General features: G+C 42.4%; 1 protein-coding gene across 6 annotated transcripts in view; it reads left to right on the top strand.

Annotated features, from left to right (window-relative positions):
- LOC118208523 (membrane-associated guanylate kinase, WW and PDZ domain-containing protein 1-like) overlaps nucleotides 1-18,256 on the top strand; it is an 85,344-nt gene that overhangs the window by 55,950 nt on the left and 11,138 nt on the right. For 5 of the 6 annotated variants that reach the window (XM_035383284.1, XM_035383282.1, XM_035383283.1 and 2 more), the window contains exons 13-19: nucleotides 803-1,073; nucleotides 5,035-5,126; nucleotides 8,087-8,279; nucleotides 11,314-11,625; nucleotides 13,059-13,262; nucleotides 16,359-16,455; nucleotides 17,874-17,964. In XM_035383284.1, coding sequence (XP_035239175.1) covers nucleotides 803-1,073; nucleotides 5,035-5,126; nucleotides 8,087-8,279; nucleotides 11,314-11,625; nucleotides 13,059-13,262; nucleotides 16,359-16,455; nucleotides 17,874-17,964 — 1,260 coding nt within the window. The remainder of the gene's footprint in view (nucleotides 1-802; nucleotides 1,074-5,034; nucleotides 5,127-8,086; nucleotides 8,280-11,313; nucleotides 11,626-13,058; nucleotides 13,263-16,358; nucleotides 16,456-17,873; nucleotides 17,965-18,256) is intronic. The other variant, XM_035383281.1, reaches the window with a different exon arrangement.

Genomic DNA, 18,256 nt, shown 5'->3' with positions numbered 1-18,256 from the left:
CATGCGATTGTCACTTAGCTGAGAGTAGCATCCGTCTCTTCAAATTTATGACTATATATATCATATATACATTATTAATTTAACCTCTTTTTTCTCAGACACGCTTGCAGAGAAGTGCTTAGATGGTTGCGCTAACTAACGCTTAATAATACCTTCGCTGCTGCTTTCAGGCAGTCAGATTCCCTCAGTGGTGCCCGAGCCTTTTAATCTGCGTGGGGAGCGGTTACTAGTCACTAAGTGTGATTGTGTGTGTGTGTGTGTGTGTGTGTGTGTGTGTGTGTGCTGGATCGTAGGTCATGCAGAACTGCACTTCCTTGAGAGTCTGTCACATTGTGTAAATGTGCATGTGTGCGGGAGAGTCTCAAAAGCTGTGTCAGAAAAAGGATCCACACGCCGAGTCCACTGGCCTTGTGCATCTGTGCCTTCTGTTCTCTTTTTATTCACATCTCATCCTGTTTCATTCTCTCCTCTCTCATCCTCCTCTCTCCTCCCTTTCTCCTTCCCTTCCCCACGCCCCCATCCTCTCTTTCTCCTCCCCCTCCCCTCTCCCACTCCCCCTCCCTCCCCCCCTCTGCTCTCGCCTCCCCCTTCTCCTCTCTTTCCTCCTACTCTCCTCCTGCTCCTCCCTCCCTCTCCTCCCCCTCCCCTCTTTCTCCTCCCCTCCTGTCTCTCTCCTTCTTTTCCCTCCGCCCTCTCCCTTCTCTCCTCCACCTCTCCTCTCTCTCTCCTCCCCCTCTCCTCTCTCTCCTCCCCTACTCCTCCCGCTGTCCTCCCTCTCTCCTCCCCCTCTCCCCTCCTGCAGCAGCAGCTGGAGAGGAAGGACAGTCAGAGCAGCTCCCAGCACAGTGCGTGCAGTCACCGGAGCACCCACACCGACTCGCCGGCCCACACGGTCGCCGCACCGCCAAACGAGGCCAACGCCCCCCCTCCCCCGCCCCCCACCCAGCCCCTGCCCGTCCTGCCAGGCCTGCCCGCCGTGCCCCCCCTCCAGGACCCAGCCGACGGCCCTGCCCAGAAGAAACCAGACCCCTTCAAAATCTGGGCCCAGTCCAGGAGTATGTATGAGAGCAGACGTAAGTATGAGTTCATACTTAGGACTCAAGGTTTCCCCTACTGGTTAAGTTTATAGTGCGCCACGGTGCAAGAGAAAAAGATAACGATTCATAGAAGTTGCTGTCGGTTTCGTGGGATTGGATGGATTGAGCAGACATTGTCCTTGTAGAGCGGTTTTCTCATCATAACCATTGGTTACTGGGGGATTTTTTGTGTGTTACCATGACAACCAGTGTTATTGTCAGTGCTGCTTCCCTTTTATAATTGTATGTCATTAAGATGATTCATAAAGTCAAAAGCCTGACAGTGAAAGTACCACCTGGTCCTCTGTTGTCGGATATTACAAGTGTCGCATGTATCAATGTGAAAACTTGGACCCCATTTGTCTTTTCATGTGACATCTGTCTGATTTACCAAATCTGAACTCAAGAAATCGTGTGCATTAGATTTTATTTAGATTCTGCCATTTTCAGATTTGTAAGTTTGCATTCCAGCATTTCTCCTGCTGGTAATATTCTACTGACAAATAAAATCCCGGGAAAAGCATAGAGTCAGATAGAATGTGATGTTAATGCGTGAGAAATGTGACATAAATGCACATAGCCAAATATTAAGCATTTAACAAATTGTGTGTAAACAGACAACCAGATACAATGGATACACTGAAATCCTCCTGTTCTAATGATATTGGCTTTAAGATTAAAGAAGTCCTTGTGCTTTAGTAAAACTGGACTGAATTGTGGACTATAGATTGCAGCAACAATGGGTTGACAGAAACAGTGAACCCTGCCAGTCGAGCAGGTGTCTGAAGTGTTTTCCTCTGACTCATGTCTGTGTGAGCCGTACTTGTGAACTGCAGTTTGATAAGAAGCAGCTGATGTCACATGCTTCGGAGGGGAGCGCACGCTTGTCTGCGCTCTCCTGAATCGATCGGAGAGGTTACAGGCGTAAGCGTTGATTAATACGATTGGGCATTCCAAACTGGGGAGGAAAAGAAGAAGAGCTTTTTAAAAGTGTAAAAAAGAGGTGAGCAGGCTTTATTGGATATGAAATGCATACATAGACATAATTCAAATGCATGCATTTGAGATGTTGCCCGACCCTGCATCCCCACGTGAACCCTGGCCACAGTCAGAATTGGCACGGTCCATGCAATTTACGCCAAAACCTTCTGGAGCTGAATGTGCTACCAGGAAGCTGAGCGGTCATTTTTCTTCGGTTGTCAACTGTCCTCTTCAGCTTGGCTCATAAACACTGGATCTAACTCATTGCCGCTAAAGCATTTTGACACTCTGACTCCTAATGCATAACTCATTAATTGCTATCAAAGCTACCTCAGTGCTAAAATGGTTCTGTGAGCTAGTCTTTCGTGAGAGCAAAGTGTTCTAACATCGTAGGCATGCGATTAAATGAATGCTTCCTGTTCCATATTTGGGATACATATATACATACATATGGCATAAGAGGTTGCTAGTGTGCTAGTGTTGCTACAGCAATCATTGCTATTCACTTTGCTGCTATTTCTGAACTAGCTGCTGCTTAGCAACTCTGGAGCTTGTAGAGTGAGTACAAGAGATGTTTGTGGGTTTGGTAGTTGCCACCAACTGTGCTGTGTGCTAGACCAGGTTTTGCTGCATACACTGCATATGGTCTTCTGCCTCACCAGTGTCAGTGAACTTTGATACACATTTCCCACTGTGTTCATTACAGTGTACATTACAACCAGATGTGGCCAGAGATAGACAATTTCATATTTTGCATGTGTGGTAATGTCAAAAGATGTGGGTAATATACCAGCATACTTCATATGCTAGGGAGATGTTAGATGGTTGCTGAGGAACAGGTTTCTGGGTTTGTGTCAAACACTTTGTGAAGAAAATGAAAATTGTTCAAGGCTAATGCAATTACAAACTGCAGAACTAAAACTCTTTGATATTACTCCAAATTATAATAGTAAAAAATACTTCATAGGCCCCACAAGTCATGCTTTAGAATAGCCAAATTGGTACCACTGGGCCAAAGAGAGCAAACATAATAATATAAATATGGAAAATATTATTTAAAAAAATCAGTGGACCAGTAAGTCTGTACTGTGATCTTCAATAATTATCCAGCCAACTCCATAGTGATTGGTTTTGGTTGCAGAAAACCAATAAAAAAGGACTTATTAAAATCACTGCTGTGCAGGGGGTCGGGACACATTTTGCTGATTGGTCCTGATGCATCCTTGGTTTATTTCCCCTTAATTGCTGAGAATCCATTTCTTCTGTTGACTGAGTGTGCTTTTGTATCCCCATTGCTACAAGTCACACATGGTAGCGGCGGGGAATAATTACACAATGCCTGTCCCTGAATTAATATCCATGTTTGCTCTGCGAGGACTCATTTTAAAGCTTGTGAGGGCAATTTATGAGAGGCTAAGATAGAGTTTGCAGGAGTCCACAGTGATTGTGCAGTTTAGCACCTCCTGCACAAATGAGACCATGCCAAGACTGAAATAAGCCTGCCGATTGGTGCGGAGATTAGCCATGCTGGGCCCCCCTTGGCAGACATTTTGTACGTGGCAGGAGAATCGTCCGCTCTGCCAGCTGGCCCTGATTTTGCCAATTATCTGCCACCTCCTCGCTGCGAGGAGGACATAACTGCTCCCGGAGCCTATGCTAGTAGCTTAGCCCCTGGTCTCGGGGGCAACGGCCTCAGCCCTGTAGAGCTGTGGGGTCTTATGGTTTCTGCGTTTACCTTAAAATTATCCACAAATTCAGACTCAAGAAAACAGGTGAGGTTGGATAACTGTGTAATAAACTGCTTTAATTGGTCAGTAAAAATGTAAATCAGTGACTCTCCAGGACCAGTGCAGCAGACCATAGTTTATCGCTACTGTAGGATGTAGGGTTAGAGCAGGGCTATTCAAGTGGGGGGGCAAATTTGTCCCTTTTTTCATTGAGAAGGTGCATGAAGTATTTTCTATTGTCAGAATAACAACAGCTATATTTGAAGAAGCTATCTGCTTAGCTTTGTTTCCAAATATTACTTTGTCTACTTCCATAATATCTATTATTCATGTGAATATCTTTGTTTTGTTTTGTTTATTTTTATGAATACTGTGTGAAGTCTGGGTCAAAGGGTTAGATGACCCTTGCCTTATCTCCCTGCCAGAAGGCAAACTGGCTAGCAGTGGCTGGCATATTTATCCTCTATATTTTAGGATACTTAACCTCCTCCTGCCTCTAGTAGAGATCTGTGCAGGTGTGTGTCTGTGTCTGTTCATATGCGTGAGTATGTATGAGGATATACTTGGACTTGTAGGTATACTGCATTTAGCAGCACATCAGACTTGTACAGATAGGGAGTCGGGAGAATTCTCTTCACGTGCAGCTCAACCAGCGCTCTTGCGAATGCCAAGTGAACCAGCTGAAAGCCTCCCTTTCCTGGGTGACACTAGAGCCAATTACGCACTGCTCTGCAGGGCTGCTGGCCAGATTCAGTGCGAGACTCTGATGTCCATCCGTGCAGTAGAACAGTGCTTTAACATGATGGCCACTCAGCAGCCCCAGCACTTCTTGTGATTTTATCCAGCCACTGATTTGACTCTGCCCAGAAAATGCGGCTTTTCACTATGTCCCCCAGAATTCCTGGCGCCACCACAGACTCCATCCCGACTGCCATTAACTGTGCGGTACACAATTATGGTTCAGCTCTAAGTTACTAATGCTGCGGTTTCTAATAATGTGGTCTGCTGAGAATTGTAGCAAGCTAACCATTTTACCGAAATGAATTACGATAATACGTGATTTTTGTGCCAGTGTCTCAAAAATTATACAATTTTACTAGAATATTTATGTGTTCATGGAGTCAATTATCATATCATTGATTCAGGTGTTTCACTCTTTTATAGTGCCTGACTGCAGATGTGTTGATTCAGGGGTTTTACTTTTTTATAGTTTACAGTTGTGTTGATTAAGGTTTATCACTCTTTTATAGTGCCCGATTCTCAGGAGCAGGACATTTTCCTGTGGCGGAAGGATACAGGGTTTGGATTCCGAATTCTTGGAGGAAATGAGCCAGGAGAGCCGGTGAGTCACAGCAATGTTTGGTACTACTACGCACACTATCACGTGGTGTTATGTGCTATATTTGGTACCTAGAAACATTGGTACATGCTATATCCTGCATTTAAATACCATCATATATACTGTATTTGACACATATATTTGACACATATGCTGGCTTTGGCACTTACTCTGAGTAGTATATGGATGTCTGCTTACTGAGATATTGCTAACTGCTAACATAGCAGTGGGTCTAGCAATACTGAGATGGCTTTGCTGTCTAGGGATGGGAGCTTGTTTAATACATTTATGGGACACTCTAGCAGATGACTTTTTGTAATTTGTATTTTTGTGCACTGCGTGAACTGAAGTGTGTTCTTGGCTATAAATAGCTGTACGAAATGAGTATTGTACCTTATCGAACCTGTGCTTTGTAGTTGTTCCAATGACCATGATATGCACTTTTGTACGTCACTTTGGATGAAAGCATCTGCTAAATAAATGTAATGCAATATAATGATGGACGCCAAACATTTAAAGTGGTTTGTACCTTTGTCTTGGAGAGACCAATTAAATGTCTTGCATTTTGCCTAATGCTTGGTTAAAGGACAATACACCCAGAATAGAGAGATATGTGCGCCTGTCCTATGTTTTCTATTTCCTTCCATCATCCATACCTATATCCACACATTTCAGCCATGCTGGATGAACTGCTTTTTGACTTTATGTGATGCAACTGCAGTATAGTAAAAATGTATTTAAAGAAACAATTGTGGGTTTGAATCATTATATCCTTTTAAAGATCTTTCAGTTGTTTTGAAGGGAAGAATTTCAGTGTGAGCTGACTGAAGTGATCATGTCATGTTCTTGGTGATATTATTATACATTTATGTATTCCTGAGAGAAACAACTGAATGTTGCTCTGGAGAAGAGCATCTGCCAAATTATCGTAATGTAATGTTTTAATGTAATGTGTACATCTTCTGTGTTTGTACTGTGGAAGTTAATACCATAGTAGTGAGCAGGTCAAACTCAACTCGCTGAGTTTTGAACGGAATCCATCTGCTACACTACATGCATGAGCATCACACATCTTTCTTGTTCAAACTGCATTGAACAGAAGCTTCTCTGGGCTCGACTACTGTGGCCTAGAACCTCTGGATGGTAGCTGACCTCCTGAGCCTGAATGAGGAGGTGGACTTTCTTTTTCCTAAAAGGGAAAAAAGACATTATGCCATGTTTACAAGTGACTTCACAGCAGTTATCGTCAGGATCCTTGAGGAGGCAAAGGCAGAAATCAATGCTCAGACATTTTGGCCCTTTTGTGATGGAACAGCTATTTTCTTGACAGTTCCTTTGCTCAGAACCAAGATTCTCAAAATCGAACAATGGAAAAATATGAAGGTCATATCGGGGATTTTTCTTTGTGCTACAGTTAGGTTTTCTACATTCCTACAAATCAGACACATAATGGAATCAACTGACTGGCTTGCAAAAATGATTGCACTGCCACAAAAAATAAAACCAGGCAGATATAAGCTGTGCGTCTCTACTTGTAAGTTTTTTGGTAGGTCCTGCGATTTTGAATATATTACATGAGTTACCTTCTGCTCCACTTGGTGAGGTTGGTGTGGTTGTAGTCAGTGGGGTTTTAAAAAACAAACTCTAATGCTGTTGCACAAAATAAGTCAACATTTATCCAAATAATGGTTTTTCTTTGGCAGCTGAAGACGGTATGATGAGAATAATGCTTCTTAAAGAAAGCCAAATTTGTTTTCCACTTAAATCTGTTAGTGTGATTTAAAAAAAAAAAAAAAATGCTATATCTATCTCACATCAGCAAGCCTGTCCAAGGAGTATGGAAAAACTGATGTTCCCAGTACTGATACCGCTCCTAGTACTCCAATACTGCTATCAGTGCTGCCCTAGCACTCATCCTAGTGCTGATTCTAGTACTATTAGTAGTACTCAATTGAGTACTGCTGGTGCTGATCTTACTGCTGATCCTAGAGCTGGCCATGCAGTGTTCTTCAACAGGACAAGCTCAGATAAAATGCAGGCTGGTATTTTCTTCAACCTGCTTCAACCATTCTCCAAAATGAGACAACATGATGACCAAACCCTATGTCACCACTGAACAAAGCCATGTTCTGTGGGACTAATTTAGACACAAAACAATTTATTAACAGCCTTTTTTTAAGAGGGCAGTGATGCTTGCATGCTTCAACAGGATTCTGACATATATTGTTTTTGCCATTGGGTCTCTTCAGTGGTTGTGGATATGTGCTTTATCCTGTCTACCAACATCTCTTCAGCTGGCAAATGTATTCAAACCCTCCCTACAGATTCATGTACATTTATCCAATTATTTTTAACCAGCCTGACATGAGATATGTTTTCTTAGAGCACTATCTATAACATGTCAGGTCAGTCTTGATAAGGTCAGGTGGCTGTATGGAATGCTGATAATATATGTGTAGCGCACATAAGTGATTTGCAATGTGAATTTGACAGGTATCTAAGCTGGCACATCCCTGGCAGTGCCGATCACTGCTACTGTAAGCGCTGTTCCCAGACAGTAAAGGTTGTTTTATGGTCATGTAAAAGCAGGCTGGTTCCCATGTGTGCAACGCTGTCCAATGTTTCTGTTTCTGAGTCGGCTGTGCGCAGTGGTTGTGTGTACATGGCGTTACACTTATGTAAACTGGGCGGCGATGTATTGAACAAGGTCCATAACTTTCCAGAAAGTGAAGCGGTCAGACCTGGAAAAAAGCAAACAAGCAATCTGCTGTTGTCTTTACAGCTGATTTGTGGTAGGAGAGAGGGTGCAAAATGAAATGCGGGATATCTTTTTGCTAGCTATAGCCAGAGAGTGTTTAAACACTAGATGTTGAGTGATTTTGGAGTTGTAGATTTACAAAGGCCACATTGTGTGCATGTTTTTGCATTGCAATCACAGTGACTCTCCTGACGTTTGGCTGCAGATTTACATAGGCCACATTGTGAAGTACGGGGCAGCGGACGAGGACGGACGCCTTCGGTCGGGGGACGAGCTGATCTGTGTGGATGGGACAGCCGTGGTGGGGAAGTCCCATCAGCTGGTGGTCCAGCTGATGCAGCAGGCTGCCAAGCAGGGCCATGTCAACCTCACCGTGCGCCGCAAGACCGGATATGGCGGTAAGCTCAGCTGCACAGCCAAAACCTACATCTTATTCTAGAGAGGATATGGCGGTAAGCTCAGTTACACAGTTAAAACACACAGTCTACACTAGAGAGTTTATGGTGGTAAGTTCAGTTACACAGTTAAAACACACTACCATTCACACCTGTCAATATAAGTCAAATAACACAAATCAAGTCATATCCTGAGAAATTTGGAAACCTTCGACCTAAACCAACAACAGCATGTTCAAGTATTGCATTTAAATTATTAATTTAATTCACTTCACTTCAATGATCACGCTGGATGTGAGGCCAGGAAGTGTGGGGAATGGTAAATGGTGCCAGCTCATATCACCATGAATTCAGAAGACTAGCGGAGTATCCTTCTGAGACAATGATTGACTTTGAGCAGGGGTGCACAATGACTTTCTGATTTTTCTTTCAGAATCGTGTGCCAACTTCTGCTCTAATTATTTAATTAGCTCAATCATATCTTGATCTGGTATTTGTAAGGGACTGCAAGTGTGTCCTAAAAGTTTTACTGTGCTGATCTAGCAGTGAACCAGCGTAGTTTATAGAGCTGTCAGAAAACAAAATCTGAGGTAATTGGTTGGAACAAAAACCTGCACACAGACCAGCCCTCCAGGAGCCGGGGTTGTCAACCCCTGTCTTTGAGGATTGCACTAAATTCATCAAACTGAAGAGAATGTTGACTGTTCTGTCTGACGGAAAAACAATACTTGACAATACAATTGCCAAAAAGCTCTTTTATCAGGAATAATGCAACAGAATCTTGCCCCTGGGGGTTTGCTGAAAATATCATAAGTGTTCGGTAACAATAATATTTATAATGAATGTACCATAACCCCATGGGGCAGAGTTTTTAGCTGAATTGCCTGCCAGAGGCATTTCCAGTGATTTTTAACATGCACTAGTATAGCCTCTGGCAATACTGTTCCTGTCTTCATTGCTGTTTCACTATGGAATTGTATGGTTACCCATTATTTTTGTCATATTTGAAATGGAAATATAAAAAGCTGCCCTTTGCTGTAGTGCATAAGTCAAATGTCTTCTAAGTGTTATTCAAATTAGACAAAAAACCGAAATGTAAACTTTTTCACGAAAGGCTTTAATTAAAAAAAAAAATGTTCTTGCACTACATTTATGGTGTTAGTCAGTTGGGTGACCCAATGCTACATACAGGTGGCGATGCAAGGCATTACAATCTTAGTAATAGCTTAGTGATAATTAGTGATAAGTAATCCCGATATAGGATGTAGTGCCCTATGCACCCTTATAATTTCCTAAAAGCTCACTTGCTGTTCTTTCATTTGACAAGTAATAGTTTTCTTGGATGCATTAGTGTGTGTGCGTGCTTGTGTTTGCATGAAGCGGGTGCTGTGATCATGTCAGTCTAACCCTGTTTTTGTATAGACAAGCATGTTGTCTCATAGTGCTTCACTGTTGCCCTGGTGACCACAGTAGTTTGCAGGCTGTAGTTTATGATCAATTAGATTCAAGTAGATCATATATTTGGATTATAGAGAAACTGTTATTGAATGAAGGCTTGAAAGGTAACTTTTGAATCTTGATTTTTGGATGAAAACAATGTATGCTTCTTGCACGGTCTGGGGAAGGTAACTTCATAGGACCAGAATTCATCAAGTACTGACCCTGGTCTTGAGATCCCCATTCTGTTTCAATTTTGTGATCAGTTAAGGCTACTGAAAACTGTTTTCCATAATTTTGTGTTTAAAGAGATTTGAATACAACACAAGTTTGGCTTTTTGCCATTTGCTGGCCTTTTTAATTTCCTGCAAATGGCTTAGTTTCAGTGACCATGTCCCACGCTTTCAGCTGTCCGTCAGCCAATTAATGATGGAGCCTCTTTCAAAAGGAACCATTTGCCTCAGCACATTATAGAAAGTGAGAGCACTGTTATCGGAGAACTGGTCTAATTAAGTCTTTCAATTAATCGATTATGAACTCTTTGTAAGATTAATATTTTTCTGGAGATAATGCGGCGTTAATAGGGTAAATTCTCCGTGATTAGATGGTAAAATGTGTCATTGCGATCAATTAACAGCTCATTATATGTCAGAAATTGCAGTTATCTGTGGAATGAAAATCAGCACAAGCAAGGAAGAACCCTGATGTAGGTCTGTCACTAGAGGGATTGGAATGGGGCAGTCTGCACAGGGCCTCAAGTCGGGATTTTATTTATTTTTTTGCCTTTAAAAGTAGACCCTGAGATATGACAAGGCACATGCGGACAGAGAAAAGGTTGTATAGTGAGCTACCGAGAATGAGAGTCACACCCATTTCATAGCGCTCCTTTCTCTGTCTGAGAGAGCCTCATCATTCAAGTGTGAATCTTTATTCCTCTCCTTCACTATAATGTCTCAAGCATCCATGCGCATTACCTGAAGTAAACAGACCTGGCTGCGAGGCAGGTCAAGGCAAACTTCTGCATAGACTAAGCTAAATAAAATATAGCTAGTTTTGTGTATATTGTAGTAACTTGTGGAAGATAATACAAATGTTATGCAGGGGAGATATGATTTTAGTATTTTATCCAAATTATTCTACATCTAGCTCGCAACATAATAAATATAATCATTTCTATTTTGAACTAGCTGACTAACAAGCTGTTGTTTCATTTACTCAACTAGCTAATGAATGAATGAAACCTATTGCCCTGGAGAGAAGGTGTCTGGCACACAATGAACACAAAATAAGAGATAAGGAAGATAGATTTCTGGATTAACACTGGTGTTTTTTCATGATGCAATTGTGGATGCTAAAAATGTGCTTATTCAAAAATAAAAGTGTAAAATGTAGGTATGGCTACTTTATCAATCCTAAATTCCAATAAACATGATTGTAAGCTAATCTAATTAAAAGCAACTACAGTATTCTGCTATTGTCTATTATCTGTCTGCAGTGCAGCATAGTTAGCCTCTAGATTTGCTGTGAGTTCTTGTTTGACAGAAATGGCATCTTGGCTTCTGCCTGACGGTTCAGTGTTGCGCTTCCTCCTCATCCTCAGCGTCGAAGAATAACGGCGATGTGCCCCCGTCCCCGGCCTCGTCCCACCACAGCAGCACCCAGGCGCCCTCTCTGACGGAGGAGAAGCGCACGCCGCAGGGCAGCCAGAACTCGCTGAACACCGTCAGCTCGGGCAGCGGGAGCACCAGCGGCATCGGCAGCGGGGGCGGGGGAGGCGGGAGCGGGAACGCCGTGGCGACCGGCGCCGTCCCCATCCAGCCCTACGACGTGGAGATCCGCCGCGGCGAGAACGAGGGCTTCGGGTTCGTCATCGTCTCCTCCGTCTCCCGGCCTGAGGCGGGGACCAACTTCGGTAAGCCGGGCCTTCTGGAACATTCCGCAGTGGTGTAAGGAAGGGTTTTTCTTCCACACAGAACGGTGCTGATGTGTGTTGAGCTGCATGGCTCCATGGTTACCATGCATCACCTAGGGGGTTCTGTACCGGCCGCTGCCTGCATCATTGCAGCATTCTTGCAATATTTGTTTTATTTGCCCTGACAGTTTGGCTGTGGTTCTCTCATCCAACTTAATTAATACGCCTCTGTAAGCCGCTATGGAAGTCTAAATCTGCTAGTATCTGCTAGAAGTCTAAATTGTAAATTGTGTGAGGGCCTGGAAGGAAAAGAAAAGACAAAATGGAAAACTGAATAAACACTGGCAAGAACACCCTTGAGACATCAGACACTCTGCCTTCTCTCCCTCCCTGTGTAAATGCATAAATATACAGAAAAATAAGAAAAAGTGAATAAGTAAATAACAGCCATCCAGTGATGGAATGCGCTGATGATGAAGCTGAGACTGCAGGTGATGTCATAAATATGCATGAGGGGGGGTGGGGGGTGAGGGGGGGGGGCAGCCCCACGCAGGCAGGCAGTAAATAAAGGGAATGCAGCAGAATGCTGTCACACGAGCAGTCTGAGCATCCGCACGGACGGCACCCCTGCGGGGATGGCCAAAAATACAACAACATGTATCCTGCCACAGATACAAAATACCTCCCAGATAAATGTAGCTATATCCCACAGTCAAGATGGTGGAAATGTAGATGGCCTTGCAGACAGAGCAGGTACGATACTATACAAAAACTGGTGGCAAGCAGTTTTTATATAGTATCTCATCTATATACCTATATTGATGAAATGCAATAATCCAAATACATATTTGTTTGAAATACCGTCCATTTCTGACTTTGTGGCACAGGTGGCAGACAACTGTCAGTAGGAAGAGAGTGAGCTTCAGGGGTTACTGTGGTAAAAAAAAAAATCCATCTCGCTCGTGTTGTCCGAGGGACTGAAATTCAATTATCCGAACACCCGACCGTGCTATGGCCAAGAGTTATTGTCCCATTGATCCATGTGCTGATGGGACAAGAGGAAATCGACGCCGGCCATGTCGTGGAATTGATAGCCTGCACAGCACAAGGAACTTTGATCTAACAGGCTGCGGTTTCACGTAATGTTTTGAATGCATTTCCAGAACAATGTTAAATTCTGAAGTACATTTGGTAAAGTTATATTCCCAGTCACCAAGAGCTGTTATAACCTGAAGCGGTCCGGTGTTTTCCATTTAAAAACAGATTATGGTTTAATCTGCTTCCTGTTCAACTTTGTTCTGTCGATTGACAAGGAATCCTGAACCGCCTTTTCTCTATCCTGTTTTCCTCCCTCCCCATTTTTCTCCCTCTTTTCTTTTAAAAAAAATCACCCCCCTCAATCTCGCGCACACACAAACCCCTGGTTCCCGAAGCCGGGAACGCTTGCGTGGCCATGCCCCACAAAATCGGGCGCATCATCGAAGGGAGCCCCGCCGACCGCTGCGGCAAGCTGAAGGTGGGCGACCGCATCCTGGCCGTCAACAGCTGCTCCATCACCAACAAGTCCCACTCGGACATCGTCAACCTGATCAAGGAGGCCGGCAACACCGTCACGCTGAGGATCATTCCCGGAGACGGTGAGCACGCCTTCCGCCCCGCTTTCCTCCGCTGAATTATTCATGAGCGTTAAATATTCACGGGGCTCGTGTGAGCCGGCCGGCCGGCTTATCTCTGCGCCGGGGCGCCGGCCGAACGGCTCATTAACCTGCATTCGCTGCCTCGGAGAACGGTTTACGGAAGAGACTCGATCAATTTATATGGCGGGAGAACGGTATCGATGTTTTTGTTCATTAGCATCGCGGATGCTTTCGGCAATCCGCCTTAATGAAACAACTGCTTGGAATTCAAAGCAAACTGGCTCCCCCTCATGAAAAAATCACGTGTTCACAAACCATGTCTCCAAAAACTGCATGTCAGTGCCCAACATGTGAAGAGTACACGTGAACTATAAAAATAATCGCACTTCAATATGAGAGAGGAAAACATGTTTTGTTTTCACACACAAACATTGTAGTTCGCATTTGAAAAAGTCAGTCGCGTGTGAAAATGTGAAACTTCACATGATTTCATGTCGTATGGAGCTACAAGCAGTTTACGTCTAACTATTTCCCAGTCTGACTGCATTATGGATTGGCGATGTCTCTAAAAATTATATCACGATGTTGGCACTTGAAAATATCAGGATATGTGATTGCCTGGTAGAATAGCAAAACTGGCACTTGAAGACTGGAGTTGAAAAACAGCAATATGTGCCTTGATCACTTGTAAAAAAGTGCCTTTTTTTTAGGGAAAGTCAGGTGTCAGTAGACTATGAAGTTGCATAATAGGGGGAAAAGCTTCCCCAGGTGCTGCTTATGTCAGCTATGTCAGATGTTGCAAAGATGATTTGGCTGTGCATCAATTATTTTCCTCACGTTCTACGATGATTATCGCTTGTTACGATAGGTGTCGACGTACGCCCGCTATTGTCGATGTTTGATCACATCTTCATGTCGCCTCGATCTATACTGCACAACCATAAGCAATTAAGACCAGTTTTTTTGCTTTCATTTGTTATTTAGTAATGTATACTAAATAACAAACTGTCGTCAGGGCCAGAGTCACAGTACTGCTGAAAGAGCCTTAGTTTATGTGGATGTATTTGCCAGATATAGTCTGAAATGATAGAATGATAGCAGTATGAGGAATTACTGTGTTTCCCAGACGGTTTCCAATTATTTTGGATTTCATTTTTATTGATAAGAGTCTGGGGAGGCAGCATAATCCAGGCCTTGTCATACATTTTCCAAAATGTGTTAAAGTACAGCTTGGTTGGATTTAAGGACAGAAGTGTAGTTAAGCCAAAACGAGGCTTCTCAATGACTAAGCCACTGCCTCTTGCTTTTCTGTTCTTGAAGGCCCAGAGAGCTTTGTGAATGTTTAATTAAAAGAACAAGGAAAGACTTTGCCAACATTGCTGTGTGTTAAACATCTGCTAAATCAGTGGCTCCTAACCCTGTTCCCAGAGCTACCGTCCTGTAGGTTTTCATTTCAACCCTAATTTGGCACTCCTGATTTTATCAATTAGCAGCTCAACAAGATCTCTAGCTGTTGAATGAGCTGTGCTTTGTTACGGTTGAAAACCTACAGGATGGCAGATCACTACCCCAAGTAGCGCACAGTACCAAATTGTACGGGCCTAAATTCATGTGTGAGCTGGAATAGAATGAATAAATTAATAAATACACACATTAATCAATAAATAATTAAACAAACATTCTGGAAACATTTAGAACCCTATTTATTATTATTCTTATTATTATTATTATTATTATTTTTTGCCTGGTTTGGTGAGTTTATGATCTGCAATTAAGCAGTTTGTGTAAACAGGGGTTTGGTGGTGTGTCAATAGAAACCATTTTTGCATTGTGCTCATTTGTGCCAAATAATTTGTTTGTATTTTCACCAACCAACACCTCCAAACATGAGGGCTCTGTGCTATTATAGTGGCTTTACCAATGTGTACACATGAACACTGAACATAATAAAGAAGACAAGTAATCATACTAGTGCTGTTTGGTGGATGTTGAGAAAGATTATTATATACATTATTTTTAATTGCACTGCTTTCATTTTGGACCTGTTCAGGGTGTATTCCTGCCTCTTGCCCAATGTACGCTTGGATAGGCTCCACACATTTCTTTTTTGATTGTGTCTTGTATTTTACTACAACGCACCCTTTGAGACACTCAGTACATCAAACACTTTCTATTTTTCAGAATTGTATTTTATAGCAATACTCATACATATCCCTTTATCTAATATTGATAGTACTTGCCTTGCCAATGGATAGTGATTTGCTTCAGTTTAATGTTCGCCTTCTGCACCACAACATGCTATTGATTAGACGTAATTACATACACTGCTTCAGGTTTCTTATTTGTGGTGCATCAAGTGCATCAATGAACCTTAATTGACTTAGAAAATAGCATTGTGTCCCTTAAATATATAATAGTCATATTTTAGACATATCTAGCTAATTTGAAAATACACAAACTAAACAATACATAATGTCATGGGTTCCATCTCTAGTCTTGACATCATTTGTGTGAGGAAGCTTATTTTGAGATGCCTTAAGTGCACATGTGGGAACTCTGCATCTCCGGACAAGTACATCAGATATGAAGAAAGTGACCTTGACATTGAAGGGAAGGAATAGTGCCGTAATGGCCAGAATGAAAGCAAATCTCCACTACATCCACAACTCATTCATTCCTCTGAAACCAGCCTTTTATAATTGAGCGGCAGCCCAATGTTTCATGCGGAACATCCTTGACACATCTCCACGATGCTTTTCCGGAATACTTTAACCATAATAGAATTTTTCCAGTTGCTTCGTGTGTAACATGATTGGGACAGTTCAGAATGACTGGCAGAAGTAGTTTAGATGAATACGCAAGAACTAAGGCTGTTTGTGGAGGGCTCAACAAAATGACAATCTACCCTGGATATTTCCCAACTGAGCCACAGTCTCTGGTCTTGAACAAAATGGCCAAACTGAGCTGGACACGCTTTAATTCACCATCACTGTGAGTCGCTGCTAAGAGTGTGATAGCTGTGCTTTGACTATGAAATTAGAGCCCTATTTGTTAGTTGGCTCGCTCTCATCGCTTTGTCCGGTGGTGTCTTTATAGAATCCTCCAACGCTTCGCTTTTGACCAACGCTGAGAAGATCGCTACCATCACCACCACCCACACAGCCCAGCAGCAGCAGGCTGCACCTGAACCCAGGTGAGGAGGCACAGCAGGGCGTCCGTCTCGCTCAGCTTGCACGCAACGTGTCCTTTACGTTCTTTTATAAATCAAACTGTCCATCATTCTACCTGCCTGCTTACCTGTTTGCTTTTTTCCTGTCGTATGTTTTAATTGTGCCAATGTTGCAGTTAGGCATGTTTCATCATTTTCCTCTGTTGTCAGAGTCGCTTATGCAGCTCGGGGGTTGCGGTTTCTGTTTCTTGAGTAATTGACCAATAAAGCAAAGCAAACTGCTGTGCGCGGCTTGGTAACCATTTTCTGTTGTCATGGCCAATTAGATTTTTTAAATGCTAAAACAGCTGGATTTCTTTTGAAACTTTCAGAACCAATGACACAGCTGTAGTTAAATGACGTACAAATCTGTTTTAAAGATGAAAATTTGGGCATGATATTTCCCTTTGGCACAACTGCCTAACGGACTGCTAGTATTCACAGTGCTGTTCCTTCCATTATTCAATTGTGCAATTGTTGACCCTTTACATTAAAATGCTGGGAAACTGATGTAAACAGAGGATCAGGTTGGGTCAACTGCAGTTTAATCAGTCTATAGCTTAATAAATAAAGGAACAGCCTTAAACTACAACAGGTGAACAATTACTGATTTTGCATTTGAAGCCAGCCTGTTTCTAGCATAGGATAGCATCTGCTGGATAAGTACGTTTGAGTAAGGACCTGTTTGTTTTCATTACCGAGTGTCCCTGGCTAGCTTTTTCAATAAATGTTTTCTGATTATGCGTTTTATCTTTTAAGTGGCATTTGGTTTTTCCACCCCCTCAGGCAATTCTTTTTCTTTTTTTAAAACAAAACAAAAAATAATAATAATAATAATTCATCAAAAAATCTGGAAAACCTCAGTGGATAAAGTGATTTGTAAAACAATACACACGCTACCTACCAGAACCTGTACACATCAAAAACAAGATCAATGCTAATTAGTAAAAACCAAGCAACTATAATGAACAGGTTGGTACTCAAACACAAAGAGAGTAGCTTCAGTCTACAAAAACAAAATGGTTTGAGGATGGTATTTTGGTCTGTGAAACGGTGCAGTTTCACAAACAACTTTAGGCTATTTCTCAAAATATATACTATAGATTCAGACTAATAACAGATCCTTCTGTGTGATGCATGAATTACAAAGAAGGCTTGTTATTTTAGAGTTATTATCTTGAGATTGGTGGAATGAATACTTTTAGAGACAGGGGACTGCAATATCTGTCTGTTATTAATAGAGAGTTAATCTGAACCGAACTGCATCACTGAAACCTCAAATGTAAGCATTCTTAAGTCCAGGCACGATCAGACACTCTTTTTTTGTAAATATTCATATATTTGGTGGCTAGTGGTGACATTCTGTCTGATTGTAATGTTTGACTCACATGATTTACTTACAGGAACAATACAAAACAAAAACAGGATTCGTTTGAGTTTAAGTCTCCGCAGCAGGCCCCTCCACCTGCTCCATCCCAAGCACAGCCGCCTCAGGTAACCAACCACCTGTCATTCCTCCATCTTATTGTCTATCTGTTACCAACCGCCTGTCATTCCTCCATCTTATTGTCTATCTGTTACCAACCGCCTGTCATTCCTCCATCTTATTATCTGTAATTAACAATATCTCTCATTCCCCCACCTTATTCTCTCTCTGTCAATAACTAACGGTCTCTCTCATTCCCCCTCTTTATTCTCTGTCACTAACTAACAGTCTCTCTCATTCTCCCTCCTTATTCTCTCTCTGTCAATAACTAACGGTCTCTCTCCTTACTCTCCGTCTGTC

This window comes from Anguilla anguilla, chromosome 11 (genome assembly GCF_013347855.1).
Source record: "Anguilla anguilla isolate fAngAng1 chromosome 11, fAngAng1.pri, whole genome shotgun sequence".
Lineage (NCBI taxonomy): Eukaryota > Metazoa > Chordata > Actinopteri > Anguilliformes > Anguillidae > Anguilla > Anguilla anguilla.
Note: the sequence above shows the minus strand (reverse complement) of the source record. Positions and strands in the feature narration are given on the sequence as shown.